The 18,049-nt window shown below is 41.4% G+C and overlaps 1 protein-coding gene across 5 annotated transcripts in view; it reads left to right on the forward strand.

Moving 5' to 3' along the window:
- Positions 1-18,049, forward strand: part of Eya3 (EYA transcriptional coactivator and phosphatase 3) — an 86,580-nt gene that overhangs the window by 60,699 nt on the left and 7,832 nt on the right. For 3 of the 5 annotated variants that reach the window (XM_028888125.2, XM_028888128.2, XM_028888129.2), the window contains 5 exons: positions 1,753-1,836; positions 4,629-4,718; positions 8,704-8,762; positions 12,338-12,498; positions 16,017-16,131. In XM_028888125.2, coding sequence (XP_028743958.1) covers positions 1,753-1,836; positions 4,629-4,718; positions 8,704-8,762; positions 12,338-12,498; positions 16,017-16,131 — 509 coding nt within the window. Of the gene's footprint in view, positions 1-1,752; positions 1,837-4,628; positions 4,719-8,703; positions 8,763-12,337; positions 12,772-16,016; positions 16,132-18,049 lie in introns of those variants that run through there. The other 2 variants (XM_028888127.2, XM_037203019.1) reach the window with 2 other exon arrangements.

The following is an 18,049-nucleotide window of genomic DNA, read 5'->3' on the forward strand; positions in this document are numbered from 1 at the left end:
GGCATGCATATGGTGCTCAGATGTACATGCAGGCAAAACAGCCATACACATAAAATAAAAACAAATAAACCTAAAGAAAGAATTTTAAATAAACAACACAGGAGAATTGGATGTGATTCAGGCTGTAGACCGACTTGGGTGTTGCCATTTTAGCAATATTGTCTTCCACTCTGTGAATGTTCATATTTATGTTTTTCCATTCTCGGCAGTATTTTAGGGTTTTCAGTGTATTATGCAAATCTTTTATTTCGTTGGTTAAATTACTCCTGAGTGTTATTTTCGATGGGATTGATTTTTTAATCTTTTTTAAAAATCACCCATTGCATTAAAACATCAGGTTTGGTTTTTTTAATGTATTGAAGACATTATACTTCAAGCCTGTTGATTTATATATATATATATAATATATTATATATATAATATATATATATGAAAAGGCACTGAATTTTTGTCAGAGTGCGTTTTCTGTATCAATTGAGATTATCATGTGTTTTCCCTCTTTTAGTATGTTGCATTGATTAATTTTATGGATTGAATGAATCGTCCTTACTTTCCAAGAACTGACCCCACTCAGTCATGTATATATAGTTATTTTTATATGTTGGGGAATTTGACTTGCTACTGTTTGGTTGAGATCTGTGCACCGTTTTCCATGAGGGCTGTTGTTTCCTGATGCTCTGGTCTGGTCTTAGAGTAGCCCTCGTTTCACTGGATGAATTAGAGAGTGTTCCTTCCTTCTCAGTGTGTCTGTGGGAAAACTTAGGAAGGATGATGTTAATTCTTACTTAAATCTCTACTGTAATTCACCAGTGAGGCCACTGGATCTCGGGCTTTTTTTGAGGGGGATGGGGGGATGTTTTAAATTATTGGCGTCATCTCCTTATCAGTGGTAGGTTTTACCAAATGTTCTGCTTTTTCTCAAGCCAGTTTAGGTTGTTTTGTGTGTTTCTTAGGAATTAAACTATTTACCTGGTTACCCAACTTGTTGGCACAGAGCTGTTGAGAATTCATAGTCTGGGTCCTGGTTTCTTGAGAGTCACAGCATTGTCTGCGCTTGCGTTTGTGGTCGTAGTAATTTGAGATGTTTTTCCTTTGTCAGTCTTGGTGAATGTCAGCTCTGTTGATGTTTTCAGAGACCCCATCGTTGCTTTCCGTTGGCTTTTCTCTATTGCTCTGTTCTCTTTACTTTCTACATCACTATTTCCTTCCTTTGTAACTGACTTCTGTGTGCCCTTCTTGTCTAGTCCTTGCATGGATACTATGGTGTGGCAGTAATTTGAGAGCTTTCTTCTTCTTGGACTGGGGATTGAACCCAGAGCCTTAGCCCTGTAAAACACCAGCTCTTCCCTGAGGCTTTCTGCTTCCTTTGCCTCCTTCCCTTTGTTACGGGTTCTTTATATGTAGGCTCGGTGGGCCACAGCAGTTAACAGTCCCTGTCTCTACTCAGTTCAGGGATTGCAGGCATGCTCCCGTGCCAGCTGCTTCCTTCTTTTTTAATGTATGCATTTACATTTAAATTTCCCTTTCAGCATTGCTGACTGTGTCTCCTAAGTTTAATATGTTGCATTTATTTACACTATATTAATTACTACCATTCATCTCTAACTTTATTTAGATTTCTTTTTTGGACCATTGATTATCTAAAATTGTGTTATTAAACTCCTACATATTTGTGGATTTTTTTTTTCCCATTTTATTCCACTGTGATTGACAGATAACTCATTTTTTTGTCTCTCCCCCTCCTCCCCCCAGCGGGTATTTCTCTGGGACTTGGATGAAACCATCATCATATTTCATTCCCTTCTTACTGGATCCTATGCTCAGAAGTATGGAAAGGTAATTCAAGTCTATTGTTGTAACTCCCTCCTCTGGCGAGATGAGCAGCTGACCTAACTCTCCCGACTGTTAAGGTAGAAAATCCATTTTCTCTGCTGCCTATCTTGCCCTCTTGACTTTTTGCTCATGTACATATATGAGTATTAGGGATTGGGCTCAAAAGATGGCTTGGTGATTAAGAGCACTTGCTGCAGAGCAGCAAGTTTGGTTTTTTGTTCGGTTCCCAGCACCCACATGACAGCTTACGACATCTGTAACTCTAGTTCCAGAGGGTCCAAGCACTCTCTTCTGGCCTCTGCCAACACTATATCCATGTGATGCAAAGATACACATGCAGGCCAAACACCCATATATATAAAAATTAAAAAAAAAAAATAGTGTTGGGGATCAAACCCAGGGCCTCACAAATGCGAGACAAATGCTGACCAGTGAGGAACATTCCTAGTCCTGCCTTGTTGGCTTTGAACTTTCCATGTATAAAACTTGACTACATGGTTTGTGCCAGGCAGACCACATAACTAGGTAGAATTGATGGTCAAGCTAGACACTTGATGTAGGAGCAGTATTGAAAGCTGAAATTATTCAAGAGTGCGTTTTCAGGTTGATGGGATGGCTTACCAGGTCAAAGTGTTTGCTGCCAAGCCTAAAGACCTGAGTTGAAGCCTCAGTACCCACACAGTGAAAGTGATGAATCAACTCCCACAAGTTGTCCTCTGACCATGTTGCACACAGAGAACAAAATTAATAATGTATATATATATATATATATATATTTTTTTTTTTTTTTTTTTTTTGGTTTTTGAGACAGTTTCTCTGCGTAAGCTTTTGTTTTAGAGTCACTTGGTAGCCAGGCTGCCTCGAACTCACAGAGATCCGCTGCTCTGCTCCGAGTGCTGGATAAAGCGTGCGCACACTGACTAATAAGTGTATTTTTAATTTTTAATTTTATAAGCAGTAAAGTGTAGGAATAAGATTCACTTGAATGAAATCTCCAGATTATGTATTCCGAAGACTGACCTACTAAGCCTTTAATCACTAAAGTACCTCATAAGAATTTTATTTAGCCAAAAATGAGATAGAGATAAGTAAATGTAATTGCCATTTTCTTTGGGCCACCAATCAGCTCCCAAATAAAGACATGGAGACTTATTGTTAATTATGATTGCTTGGCCTTAGTTTAGGCTTGTCCCACTAGCTCTTATAACTTAATCTAACCTGTTTCTGTTCATCTATATTGTGCCTTGGGGTTTTTTTACCTTTATTTCATTCTGTATGTCCTACTTTCCTGCTTCTTCCATGTCTGTCTGTCTGGCCCCTGGTGTCTCCCTGGCATCTCCTTTTCTTTCTTTCCTGAGCCTAAATTGTTCCTCTGCCTAGCTATTGGCCATTCAGCTTTTTACTAGATCAATCAGGTGCCTTAGGCAGGCAAGGTAAAATAGCAATACATGTTTACATAATTAAACAAATGCAATACATCTTTACATAGTTAAATAAATACTCTACAACATAAATTCAACATGTTCTTACATAGTTAAACAAATGCAGCACATCTTTGCATAGTTACACAAATACTATGCAACAAATTAAGCATACAGATAAAATAGATTTCTAAATTATCACATGATTTATGTTAAATTTATGTTTACTTGAGACAAGGTATCATTCTGTAGCACAGACTGGTCTCTGAATGTTAATTATCCTACTGCCTGTAAGCCTCCCAAGTGCTGAGATTACAGGTGTGAGCCACTACCCCTAGAAATAAAGTAGATGTGCTTTTTAAAAAATGAATTGTACCAAACAAAATTCAGTATGTTTAATCTGCATTGTAAACATTACTTTAGCAGAAGAATGAGTTGTAAGAAGGCTAGCTCTGCGTTCTTTCTTTTTTCTCTTAAGACAGAATCTCACTGTGTAGCCTTGGCTGTCCTTGAACTCAGTCCTCCTGCCTTAATCTCCTGAGTGTAGAAATATGTTTCTCTACACATGATCTCCAGGATCATGTTTCTTCCTTTCTAGAAATAAATTATAAATTATAAAAATAACTGTTGTCTTGCTACTTCTAGTTATCTTGGGTTGCCAGGAATCTCTTCTTTTTTTGGGTTTTTTTTTTTTTTTTTTTTTGGTTTTTCGAGACAGGGTTTCTCTGTGTAGCTTTGCGCCTTTCCTGGAACTCACTCTGTAGACCAGGCTGGCCTTGAACGCACAGAGATCCGCCTGGCTCTGCCTCCCGAGTGCTGGGATTAAAGGCGTGGGCCACCACCGCCCGGCCCAGGAATCTCTTCTGTGAGTACTTTTCAGAGCCTGGCCAGTGGACAGAAGCTCCAAAACTACATCCCTTAATCCCTTTGGAAAATACGCTCTAAGTGAAGACTGATGCTCCATTTTAAAGCAACCTCATTGGTTGCCCTGCACATACTTTGACTCTGGCCTTCTTTACTTCCTGGCTGGTAGGATTGTTAGGTGTCTGGTGTTCCATGTGTCATAGGAGCAGAAAAGGGATTGTGCACATTACAGTAGCAGTATTTTAATCATTGTTATAATTTCCCTTTTATGAAAATACTGGTTTTTAAAATTGAAATCTTGACATTTTATTAACAGCTGTCCATAGCCTCTGTATTTTGTAATCCCAGGTTCTGATAAATGTGAGTGAAGTTGCATCAGTAAGATTTAAGTACCGTGTGACTGGTATTGTGTTAGACTCGGCTCAAAGTAGTTTTGAAATGTCTGAAAGTCAGAACCAGTGCTGTGAGTACTGCATCGAGCACTCTTCTCACTCCTTCTTTTTGTTCCAGGACCCAACAGTAGTAATTGGCTCAGGGTTAACAATGGAAGAAATGATTTTTGAAGTGGCTGATACACATCTATTTTTCAATGACTTAGAGGTAAGTGGTTTAAATTGTTTTTCTGCTTCTGTGAGGTGTTTTGTTCTGTAATTGTTAGTGCCTTGGCTTGTATTTAGTAGGTGGAAAGGTTATGCTAACAGAACACCAAGGGCCTCTGTCTCTGGGAAGAACAATGTCATGGTTATCACCAGATCTCAGTAGAGCTACTTTAGACTTAGTTGATTCTGTTTCATTTTTTTTTTTTTTTTTTTTTTTTTTTTTTTAGACAGAGTTTCTGGAGACGTGTTTTTGGTCTCAAATTGTTGTTGTTGATAAACGTGCGGTCGGCTCCTCAAAAATGAACAGTGTTCATGGACTTCCATCAAACTCACTGTTGAAGATGACCTTGAACTTGTGATTCTCTTGCCTCTACCTCCTGTGCTAGAATTACAGGTGTGCCACCATGCAGGGGGTTTATGCAGTGCTGGAGGAAGAACAGAGAGGGGTTTGTGTGTGTGAGGCAACCATTCTACCCGCTGAGTTAGAGTTTGTTGAAAGAGTTTAAAAGATGCTTTTAAACATAGGTTAAGCACAGGAGTTAATACAAAGAATGTCACTAGGAAAGAAAGTATGTGGGTTTCTCAGAACCTGTCCCTCTGAGGCAGGTCTGGTGACACACACCCATCACCCCAGCAATTAGTAGGCTGAGGAAGGAAGATCATGGGTTCAAGACCTGTCTCCAAAAATAAAACAAAAATTTCTATTTGTCTTGGTTACTTTATTCAGGAGTAATAAAGTACAGGAACACTAATATAAAAGTCAGTGATCTAATATGTTAAATTTAAATAATATATAAAGGGTCTCATCGTTTGTACTCATAGTTGGTTTTGTTTTGTATGAGCCGATCTCACTATGGAGCTCTAGCTGGCCTGAAACTGTGTAGCCCAGGCTGGCCTTGAACTCACAAGACTTCCACTTGCCTCTGCCTCATAAATTCTGGGATTAAAGGCGTGCGTCAGCATAGCCTGCTGCTGCTTCTGCTGCTTTTTAAAAAACATTTCCTTCCTTTTTTCTCTTTTTTTTTAAAAGTGTGTGTGTAGGTGTTTTCTATCCATGTTTGTGTCCAAGCATAAAACAGGCCAGAAGAGGCATCAGCTCCCCTGGGACTGGCATTACAACTGCCCTGTGGGTTCTGGGAAACGAACCAGCCCCTCTGGAAGAGCAGCTTGGTCACTGAGCCGTCTCCAGTCCCTATGCCCAGCTTCTTGATTATATCTTGACTATTCTTTAATTTTACCTTTTTAAAAAAAATTTACCTTTTTGGTCCCTTCATATCTCATTGATAGATGATTACTGTAACTTGTTGCTATTAGATGTTTTTTTGTCCACTTTAATTGACTATTTTTTCTTTTCAGTGTAATTTGTCAAAGGTCATTATATGACACAGATAAAGGTCTGGTATCATATATGCACTATAAATATTTTCTTTAAATAATTTGGACTTTTGCATGCCTTTTGGAAATCCATAATTTTTTAGTTTTAATAAAGTGTAATTTACTATTACATTTTTCTTATATTAAAATGTTTCTGGCTCTTGTTTAAAGTATATTTGCCTACTCTCAACTGGCAAAGATATTCTACTGTGTTTTCTTATAGAAGCTTTTAATATTTTTTGTTTGGTGTTGGCTTTTTGTTTTTGTTTTGTTTTGTTTTGTTTTTTTGCTTGTTTTTGGCTTGGAGGTTTTTGAGACAAGGCCTAAGTCTGTAGAACCCAGGATGGCTTTAAACTTAAAATCCTTCTGCCTCAGCTACCTGAGTGCTAAGGTTCCAGGCATACACTACCACACCTGGCTCTGACTGTATTTCTCTACATGTGTATTACCCATGTGCAAGTGAAGCTCTGTGTACTTACTGTTGTATGATGGGTGCTAGGAAAACAGAACAAGCCGAGACTACGTGGTGAAAACTCTCGGCTTTGCTTTTTGAGTTTCCCTGAGAAGGGAATGTGGTTCAACAGATGATAGGATCGGGAGTGGGGGAAGTGCGGAGTGGGCGTCGAGTCTGGAAAAGTTATGTCCCATCCCGGGCTTGAGCAGTCATCCTGTTGAAGAGACTGGAGGAGCGGGTACCGGGAAACAGGACAGACGAGGAAAGCAGCCAGAGTTTTTACTTCATGCCTTTACACTCCACACTGTGTGCTGCATATAGTACCTCACTTTTAGAAATAGTAATTTTCAAGTAAAAGAACATCTTACAAACACAAAGTAAGCCTGTTCTTTTTAAATACAGACTAGCTCTCCAGCAAATCAGATTACTCTGGCTCTAAATCCTTTGCTTTGACATAAGCTCTACAATGCTTTCATCTTCCCTCAACTTCACTTGTTGACAAGTTGAGACAGCATAGTTTTTCATCAGTTGAAAGCATTAGTTGAAAACCTACTGTGTGCCAATAATTATTCCCAAATTGTATTTGTAATGATTTTCTAGACATAGTCCGCACTCAGGACTGAAAGTACTGGAAGAATTTGACCTGAATGTGTTCCTGCCCCCCAGGTCAGTAGTTCTCAACTTTAGGGGGCAAAAGAATCTCCTGGGGAGTGTCCTAAAATTGGAGACTCTAGGACTTGAGTTCCAGAAGTCCCAGTAGGTCTGTCATGGACCCAAGAATATGCATTCTTAACTTCTTCCCCAGAGGGTTCTGGTGTAGGTGCCCTTGTGGTGGCGGGGAAACAGCAGCCAGTTAAGCTCCTCCTAGTCTCCTTCTACAGTCAGCAGTGTGGGCCTGAGAAAACCACGTTACCTCCTTCAGAATACAAGTTCTAGATCTAAGCGTTGACTTGGATGGCCTGTGCTTAGGCTTATAGTGTAGGTAGGCATTTCTGTTCCAGCTATTCTATTTTTGTTTTGTTTGTAAGATTTGTGTATTGAATATGCTCTATCTGCATGTACACCTGCATGCCAGAAGACGGCATCAGATCTATTATAGATGGTTGTAAGACACCACATGGTTGCCAGCAATTGAACTCAGGACCTCTGGAAGAGCAGCTGGTTCTCTTCTGATACCATACTTTACCAGCATCTGTTTCATCTACAAAAATTAATTGTATACAGTCTGGGCAGTGGTGTGTAAGCCTTTAATCTTGGGAGATTGAGACAAACATCTCTGAGATTGAGGTCAGCTTGGATGACAGAGTGAATTCCAGGACAGACCAGACAGACTATAAAGAGAAACCCTGTACTTAAAAAAACAAAAAACAAACAAACCAAAACAAAAAACAATTAATTGGGTCCATGCTACATAAAGACATTGGATTAGACGAAGATGATACATTTGAGGGCTGGAGACAGGGCTCAGTGATTAAGAGCACTCACTGCTCTTCTGAGGACCTGGGTTCAGTTCCCAGCGCCTAGGCCAAGTGGCTCACAACTGCCTATAACTCTAGACACAGGAAATCTGACCCCCTTCTTGCTTCTGTAGTTTGCACATGTACATCTGCAGACACACACATACACATAAAAAAATAAATCAGCTGGGCTGTGGTTGGGCACGTCTGTAATTCTAGCACTTGAGAAGCAGAGGCAAACAGATCTCTGAGTTCGAGGCTAGTCTGGTCTACAGAATGAATTCCAGGACAGCAGAGAAACCTGTCTCGAAAAAAATAAATAAAATAAATAAATAAAATAAATCTTAAATGATGCAGAGGAGATATAAGGCCTGCAGCCTATGTTATAGTAGAATTTACAGTGTAATAGAGGATATAGAGGCACTGGACAGTGTGAGAGGGCGTGTGGTCCCTTCAGCTGGGGAAATGAACTGTTGTGATAAGAGAAGAATTGAGGGATGAAACTGTTAAGGGAGGTTTCATAAAGACGATCTGCTGTATATCAGGTCTTCAAGTCCTTCGACAATGGGGAGGTCCACATGCTAAGCAGACATGAAATATTGCATCATCCTGCCATCATGTGTGGTCCTTTATAGTGTGTCATGCAGTAATAATACACTTCTGTTCCCTGGAGTGAAATAGTGTATTTTGTCTTCTAACAGGAGTGTGACCAGGTGCATGTGGAAGATGTGGCTTCTGATGACAATGGCCAGGATTTGAGGTGTGGTAAACATAGTGATGCCTTGAACATCAGTACGTCCAGTATGTGCAAAATACTGAGTTCAGAGGAAGAGAAAGATGAAAACGCTCACTGTCTATTGTTAGAAGAGTCAGAAACCATGACATATTATGAGGCAGTGATAGAAAAGTGATGGGAAGCAGAGAAGTGAAGTGGCAATGAGCTGTAAAGGGGGCAGGTGCACGCACCGTTAGAAAGGCCTCAGTGGTGTAGTGTTTGACCAAGACCTCAACAAATATCAGGAGGGATACTAGATGATGAACCAGCATCTCAGAGTGAAGAGTATACTGCTTGCTGCTACTGGTTTCCCTTTACATAGATTTTCTGTCAGGGGAAAGCTTGCTTCTAGACTGGGCAGTCCTAATTGCATATAAGCCTCAGGACTTTTGCTCAGTAATTGTGGAAGTTTGATGGTGTCTGGAACAACCCAATGAACAACAAATAGTCTTAGCTGTCTTATTGCAGTGAGAACTGGTTTAGTTGGCAGTCCCATTGGCAGCTCAGTCTCCTCATTCCTCTGTTAGCGACTGTTTCTTCTGATCTTTTAAAAAATAGATACTATTTCTTACTGTTGCATATATAGATGTGTGTGCATGTGTGCATGCGTGCGTGCATGCTTGTGGAGGTCAGAGAACAACTTCATGGACTCAGTTCTTTCCTTCTACCTTTACTTAGTATCTGATGATTCATTCGGGTCACCAAGCGTGTGTGGAAAGCACGTTTACTTGCTGAGCCATGTAAATGGCCCTGGCCCAGTGCAAGTACCCAAACATTTAAAGACTTTGGAAGAAAAACAACTATCCTATCTTTTCTTTCTTTTCTTAAAAAGTTTTATTTATTTATTAAGTAGACAGTGTTCTGTCTGCATGCCAGAAGAGGGCACTAGATCTCATTACAGGTGGTTGTGAGCCACCATGTAGTTGCTGGGAACTTCCTCTGGAAGAGCAACCAGTGCTCTTAACCTCTGAGCCATCTTTACAGGCCCCCCCTCCTTTTTTTAATCAGTTTATTTTTTTATTTTACGTGCATTAGTGTTTTGCCATGGGAAGTTTCCCCTGAAACTATAGTTACAGACAGTTGTGAGTTGCCATGTGGGTGCTGGGAGTTGAACCCAGGTCCTCTGGAAGAGCAGTCAGTGCTCTTAACCGCTGAGCCATCTCTCCAGCCCTATCTTTTCATGTTAATTTGTTTTAATGTTTTATCCCTTTTCATAGGTAAAATGTTCTTCCCTAAAATTAAGCATTTCATCTATGGTTTGTAGTTTTGTTTTTTGAGACAAGGTTTCTCTGTCTAGTTTTGGTGCCTGTCCTGGATCTCAGTCTGTAGACCAGGCTGGCCTCGAACTCAGAGATCCGCCTGCCTCTGCCTCCCAAGTACTGGGATTGAAGGCGTGCTCCACCACAGCAGCTCAGCTGTAATTCTTCACGGCCGGCGTAGCAGAGCTGGACACACCTGTCCTTGCAGCACTGAGAAGGAGGCCTCCTGCAGAGCAGCAGCCCCTCTGTGTGCTGTGCTTTAACGGCTGAGGCTTCCTTTGTCTCTCTAGGAAAACCTCCTGTCGAGCTGTTTGTGGCCTGTTTGCTTATACATGTATTTGTTTGTCTGTTTTCTCTTATATGTGTGAACGATCAGATTTCCCATTTTATGTCTTAGCAGCTTTATTTGTTTGTTTACTTTTTTTGAGGCAGGGTTTCTCTGTGTAGCCCTGGTTGTCCTGGAACTCAGATCCACCTGCCTCTTGCTGGGATTAAAGGCATGTGCTGTTGTAGAATATTATTTTAACTAGGCAAATACATTTGTTTATGCTTCAGAATATTACTTCAACTGTATAAAGGTGTGTTACTTTTGTTTTTGCTACATTTGTTTAATTATGTAAAGGTGTACTGCATTTGTTTCACCTTGCCTGTGTAAGGTACCTGATTGGTCTAATAAAAACCTGATGGCCAGTAGAGGCAGGAAAAGGATAGGAGGGGCTGGTGGGCAGAGAGAATAAATAGAGGAGAAATTTAGGCTCAGGAGAAAGAACGAGGAGGAGGAAGAGAAGGAGGAGGAGAACAAAGGAGGCACCGCAGGCCAGACAGACAGACAGACATAGAGAAGCAGTGAAAGTAAGATATATAGAAGTAAGGAAGCTAATAAGCCCAAGGCAAAAGGTAGAGAAAGAGGAACAGGTTAAGTTAAAAGAGCTGACCACAGAAACATGCCTAAGCTAGGCTAAGCATTCAAAACTAATGAAGTCTGTGTCATGATTTGGGAGCTGGTTGGTGACCAAAATGAAAAAACCTGATACATTTTGGCACCCAATGTGGGGCTTGAACCAACAACCGAGATTAAGAGTCTCATGCTCAACCAACTAAACTAACCAGGCATTCAAAACTGTTAATAAGTCCCTGTGTCATGATTTAGGAGCTGGTTGGTGACCAAAAGGAAAAAGCCTGGTACAGTATACCACTACATCTTGGCTTCTTGTTTAGCTTTTTTTAGTATAGAATCTTACACTTAGTGTATTGAACCCTATTTTGACATATTTGGGATTTTGGAAAAAAAGTCTAGCCCACGCTGCTCTAGAACTTGTTATGTAGCCCAACTGACCTTACATTTTTTTTTCATTACTTACACTCATGATATTAATCACATTTGTGCTATTCATAGATTACATTCGCAGTATTCATTCAATTATATATATATATACATACAAACATATACATACAATATATATGTGTGTATATATACATACATACTTTATATATACATACATACATATATTTAATTTTAAATGTGGAATGTCATTTCTTGAAGGGGGTAGGAGGTTAAGTACAGGCTTACAGCACAATGGGAGGACCCCAGACTGCAGAAGTTTGCTACTGATGTTTTACAATCTTGCATCTAAGCTGTTAACGCCCATTATTCAGGATACACAGACAAGGAACTTCCCTTAAGCATTCAGGAGGGTGGAATCTGGCAGGGAATTAGTACTGGGAGGATATCAAGGTCAACTGACCTTACATTTATGATTCTCTAAACTGAGTCTCCCAAATGCTGGAATTACAGATGTGAGCCACCATGGCCAGGTCTATTTCTCCTTTTTACATAGCTGTCATTATATTTACATATTCATATTCATTACATATATTACATATTACATAGTTGCATATTCTTTTTCTCACTATATAGTATTCGGTTATTAGTGAAAAGTGTTGTATCTCAAGTCAGCCTCTAGGGAGCGCTGGTGCTTAGGTTGTCTTCCTCTCAGTGGTCACCATCATTCTGTCCTGAGAAGGTAAAGAGAGGCTGGACATGCATGGTGGTTCACACCTGCTGTTCTAGCCCTTGGGAGGTATAGAAAGGAAGGATGAGGAGTGCAAGTCCAGCCTCATCTACCTAGTGAAGTTGAAGCCAGCCTAGGCTACATGAAGCTTTTTCTCAAAACAAAAACAACAAATATCCGTGAGAAGACTGTTAAAGCATTAGCTTTGTTTATTAGACACAAAGAACAGACCACAGAATCTCAAGCCCTGTAGGTATGAATTTTAATTTTCATTATCCTGTCTTTGCAGCAACTATAGTTTCTCAACAGATGGTTTCAGTGGTTCAGGAGGCAGTGGTGGCCACGGTTCATCGGTGGGCGTTCAGGGAGGTGTAGACTGGATGAGGAAGCTGGCCTTCCGCTATCGAAAAGTGAGAGAAATCTATGACAAGCATAAAAGCAACGTGGGTGGTAAGTGTGGACAGCCAGTCTGAACCTTTTTCTCAATGCTTTCCTGCATTCCTTTCCAAGAGTGACTTAAATCCCTCTTGCAACTTCTTAGGAATTTATGCCGTGTTAATTCTGTATTAAAAAAACAAACAAACAGATATAATTGAAACCCTTTGGAGAATCTACACCACTGGTGGCCATTAGAATGGAAGATGATGGTGGAGAATGGGGCATTAAAATGAGAGTGCTGGCTACTTCTGCAGAGAACTCAGGTTCAGTCCCCAGCACCCACATACATAGTGGCTCTCAACTATCTGTAACTCCAGTTCCAATGGATCCGATGCCCTCTTCTGACCTCTTTGGGCACCAGGTGTGCATGTTATACATACAGATACATGCAAACAAAACATACAAATAACATAGAAATCAATTTAAAAATTGAAATGTAAAGAATGGGCGGTGATAGTTGAGGCTGTGTACCATCGATGGCTATTAGGATGGGGATTCAGTAGAAGCGCTGCATTCCTAGTTCCTCCTAACGTAACGTTAGACCATTATGCTATTTCCTTTAGACAAGTATCTGTTTAAAGAAAATGTGCTGCTAGTCAACCTCATTGCTGTGACAGAACACCTGAAATGATGAGTTTAAGAGCAGGAAGGAGTTAGGATTTATTTGTTCTATTGGTCATTTGGCCCTCTTATCTTGGGCTTGTGGCAAACCAGAACATCATGGCAGGGAGAGGCTGGCTACCTCATTGCAAACGAGAGAGAGAGGAAGGGGAAAGTGAAGAGGAGAGAAGGTAGCTTGGTTCCTAATATCCCATTAAAGCACCTGCAGTGGGGCCTGGCAGCGGTGGTGCTCGCCTTTAATCCCAGCACTGGGGGGCAGAGCCAGACAGATCTCTGTGAGTTCGAGGACGGCCTAGAGCAAGATCCAGGACAGACACCAAAACTACATGGAGAAACCCTGTCTTGAAAACAAACAAACAAAAAGCACCTGCAGTGAGACAAACCCTCATTACACTAGCTTTTGGGGAATAGGTAAAATCTAAACCGTAATATGTTCCACAGATTATTGGTTCGTTGACTGGTTGATTTGTTGGTAGCGTGTTGAGACAGTCTTGTTTTGTAGCCCAGCCCATCCTTGAACTTGCTCCCTAGTACTGGGATGCTGGACATGCCCTCACCATACCACCTCAATATATTACATTTGAAGCAGTGTTTTTTATTTTTGAGTTACAAATACTAATTGACTAGTTAATTAGTACTGATTAATAGACTGCCATAGTTTGAATAGCAGATATCTATACCCATCATGGCAAGTCAAACAGTTACTGCACTGGCTGGGAAATAGATCTGGGATTATAGCAACAGTGTCCAGGCACTATCGTGTGAAAGGCCTTGGAAATTTTATCTGCCCAGAAATATTGTAGGTGGTAGTGTCCTAAAATTCTGTTATTCAGAACTAATTAGTCATGGATTGTTCAAAACAGAAGAGACATTCGAAATTTACTCTAGATACCTCATTTGGCAGTTGAGAAATACCCATCATCGGGTCCAGCATAGCATAACATAGTCACATGACAAGGTAGTAGGCTGGCCACATTCCCTGACTTGAGGTCAGTGCATTTTCCAATCTTGCAGTTCCTTTACTAGTGATGTGCTCTTATAAGAAAGTATTTAAAACTATGAGCCATCACTCTCCAAAAAAGACTGCACACAGTGCTGCATGAAGTTTAGTCCTTGAGTAGATTACCCAGGAAAGTGTTCTGCCGTGTCACCCAGTCTGTGACTGAAACCAGAGACAGGGCTTTGAAGTTCAGTTGGGTTGTCCTGTGACAGCCCTGATAGCAGATAAAATCATGGACTTCTAGATCTCAGAAATCAAGTTTCTTTTTTCAGAACCTCCCCTCTTGTTATTTTTTATTCTTTTTTTTTTTTTTTTTTTTTAAGAGATTTATTATGTATCCAGAAGAGGGTGCCACATCTCATTACAGATGGTTGTGAGCCACCACGTGGGTGCTGGGAATTGAACTCAGGATCTCTGGAAGAGCATTTGGTGCTCTTAACCTCTGAGCCATCTCTCCAGCCCCCTATTTTTTATTCTTTTGGGGGGCTTGCCACACAAATCACACACAGAGGCTTATTCTTAATTATAAATGCCTGGCCTTAGCTTGGCTTGTTTCTAGCCAGCTTTTCTTAAATTACCATGGTTACCTTTTACCTCTGGGCTTTTTCCTTTTCTTCTGTAATCTTACTTTCACTATTATTCTGTGGCTGGCTGGGTGGCCAGCCCCTGATGTCTTCCTCCTTCTCTGGCTGTGCTTTACCTCCCAGATTTCTCCTATTTATCCTCTCTGCCTGCCAGCCCCGCCTATCCTTTCTCCTGCTTCTCTATTGGCCATTCATCTATTTATTTGATCATCAGGTGTGTTAGACAGGAACAGTAACACAGCTTCACAGAGTTAAACAAATGTAACATAAACAAAAGTAACATACCTTAAAACAATATTCTATCACACCCTCCCCTAAGCATGAATCTCTGATCCTTTCCTGCCTACTAACTAGACCTCATTTCCTGGAGAAAATGATACAGCACACCATGAGTCTCCTGAGCCTAATTGGGAGAACATATAAAAAGTGCTACCAGCCAGACATGTGGCACGTACATTTAATGCCAACACTAGGGAGGCTGAGGCAGGTGGATCTCTTGAGTTCAAGGCCCACCTGCCTGGTCTACATAGTAAGTTCCAGGGTTACATACACTAAGACTGCCTTTAAAAAAAAAAAAAAAAGTAACACCTCCCTGTAATGCAGAACTTTTTATAATCCAAGTCACCCTTGTTCTTTGAATATTGTAATTCAGAGTGTCTGACAGTGTGCTTCTGTATGAGACCTGCTACGTTTTATGCCCAGTTAATCTAGTCTCTGAGAGCAGTGTATAGTATGCTGTCGGCTGGAGTTGTTTCAGAAGTAAAAAGTGCAGGGGATTGGTCCTTCCCCCGGAATCCTGACTGGCATGTTCCTGTGCAGGTGGAAGCAGAGCTTGTACCAGAACCTACCTCACTGTGAGGTTTATGTCAGCTGGCCTTGTTGTGGTGTGCCCATAGGAGAGAGAATATTTGGTGAGGAGTCAAATTTGAGTTCTTAAAGAACATATAATCTTGGGCTCATGGGAGTTGCTTCTACGTATAGCAAGTCTACTGGCCGCTCTTCTCCAGCATAGCACCTGACAAACAGCTTAGAAGGAAGGGTTGGTGTCACAGTTCCAGAAGTTCCAGTGGCAGGAGGAGAGGGCAGCTGGTCACATCAAGTCTGCAGCCAGGAAGCAGCGAAGAGTACTTGTGCTCAGCTGCTTTCTCCTTTGTATTCAGTCCAGGACCCCAGCCCACCTCAGTATCCTAATCTGATGCTCCCTCACAGACCTGACCAGAGACTGGTTTCCATGGTGATTCCAAATCCCATCATGCTGACTATCAAACTGCCCCTCACGGCAAGTTTCTGTTGTCAGATTACAGCATGTCTGCTTTTCTCCGAAGGCCTCCTCAGCCCCCAGAGGAAGGAAGCCTTGCAGAGACTACGAGCCGAGATCGAGGTGCTCACGGACTCCTGGTTAGGAACTGCGCTCAAGTCCCTGCTCCTCATCCAGTCTCGGTAAGGAGGGGTTCCTTTACGGCTCATCCTCGCCAAGACACTGCATCCTAGCCCTAGTCCAAGATAGACCATCCTTAAATGGAGTTTAGGAACCAGGAATTAGAAGGCTCAAATGAGCTGGCAATGGTGGTGCACTCCTTTAATCCCAGCATGTAGGAGGCAGAGGCTGTCAAGATCTCTGAGTTCGGGGCCAGCCTGGTCTATAAGAGTGAGTTCCAGGGTAGGCTACACAGAGAAACCCTATCTTGGAAAAGGGGGAAAAAAATAGAAAGAAAGCAGGGTTTAAATGAAAAGGGTCTCTAGACAAACATAGTGATGCACACCTTGGTCCCAGGTCTTGAGAAGTGTAGGGAGCAGGATCAGCAGTTCAAGGCCATCCTTAACTGTATAGTTGGAGGGCAGTCTGGGCTTCATGAGACTCTGTCTCCAAAAAGAAAAGGGGGAGAAACAATGACTGTATTAAGATGAAGGGGGCTGGGTGATGGTTGCGGCAGCACACACCTGTAATTCCAGCATTCCAGAGGCAGGGGGCAGGTGGGTATTTGAGTTCAAGGCCAGCCTGGTCTACAGAGTGAGTTCTACAATAGCCAGGGCTACACAGAGAAACCCTGTCTTGAAAAAAAGAAAAAAAACAAAAAAGACTAAGAGCCAGCAAGGGGTTAGTATGTGCTTGCTAAGAAAAAAAAAAAAAAACAAAAATAAAAAAAAAGAAAAAAAAAAAGCCTGCGAGCAAATCTATTCTGTTGTAAAAAACAAACAAAACACATCAAGCCACTGCCTAGATGAAGCCAAAAGCCAGCGAACTGGAAAAAAGCAAAAAACTACCAATATACAAACTAAAAGCCAAAAGAGGGTCAAAGATAATGTGCTTGCTACTCAGAGTTTCTATCTCTGGAATGCTAGGATTAAAGGCGTGTGCCACCACCGCCACACTCTTGCTATGGCTCTAATAGCTCTGACCCCCGGGCAACTTTATTTATTAACATACAATCAAAATCACATTTCAGTATAATTAGATTACCACCACACTTGCTACCAAGCCTAACGGTGTTAGTTCTATACATAATATATATACACAATAAATGTCACTTTAAAAAGATGAAGATGAGCCAGGCGATGGTGGTGCACACCTTCGATCCCAGTACTCGGGAGGCAGAGCAAGCCGGATCTCTGTGAGTTTGAGACCAGCCTGGTTTATAGAGCGAGATCTAGGACAGGCTCCAAAACTACACAGAGAAACCCTGTCTAAAAAAAAAGATGAAGATGATTCAGGGAAATTTGCCTTGAAGCCTAGAGTGCAGCTGTAGTATATACCAACACCCTGCTGTTCTCTCTCTCCCTCATGTCTGTAATGTGGGGAACAGAAAAAAAAACACCTCAAACTGAGGATAGAAACCAGTGGAGGTAAGGGACCTAGTGAATTTTTGTGACATCTGGAATCTGAGGAGCTGTTGTGTGATGAGCAAAGAGAACTTAAATCACGCCTCACAAGAGTGGCATTTCCATTAAATAGAATGACAAATGAAAGCTCTCACTGTTCATTTATCTTCTAAAATGTGGTACCCATAACAGGAAGACTTAGTGAGAATAGCTAATGAGTTGCAGTGAGAAACGGTGGCCAGGGCTGGGGAGTTGAGAAGGGAGTCTCCAGGGCTGGGGAGTTGAGAATGGAGTCTCAGTGGTTGAGAGCACTCACTGCTCTAGGAGAGGACCCAGGTTCAATTCCCAGCACCCACATGTGTATGAATAGCCATCTCACTGGTCCCTCGGCCCTTTAGTAGAGAAAATAAATCCCAATCAGAGTAATAATTGAGCTGGGCGTGGTGGCACAGCAGGCAGAGGCAAGCAGACCTCTGAGTTCAGGCCAGCCAGAAAGAAAGATAAGTACTCCACCGTTGACACTGAAAGAGGAGGAGGA

This window comes from Peromyscus leucopus, chromosome 2, assembly GCF_004664715.2.
Source record: "Peromyscus leucopus breed LL Stock chromosome 2, UCI_PerLeu_2.1, whole genome shotgun sequence".
NCBI classification, from domain to species: Eukaryota; Metazoa; Chordata; class Mammalia; order Rodentia; family Cricetidae; genus Peromyscus; species Peromyscus leucopus.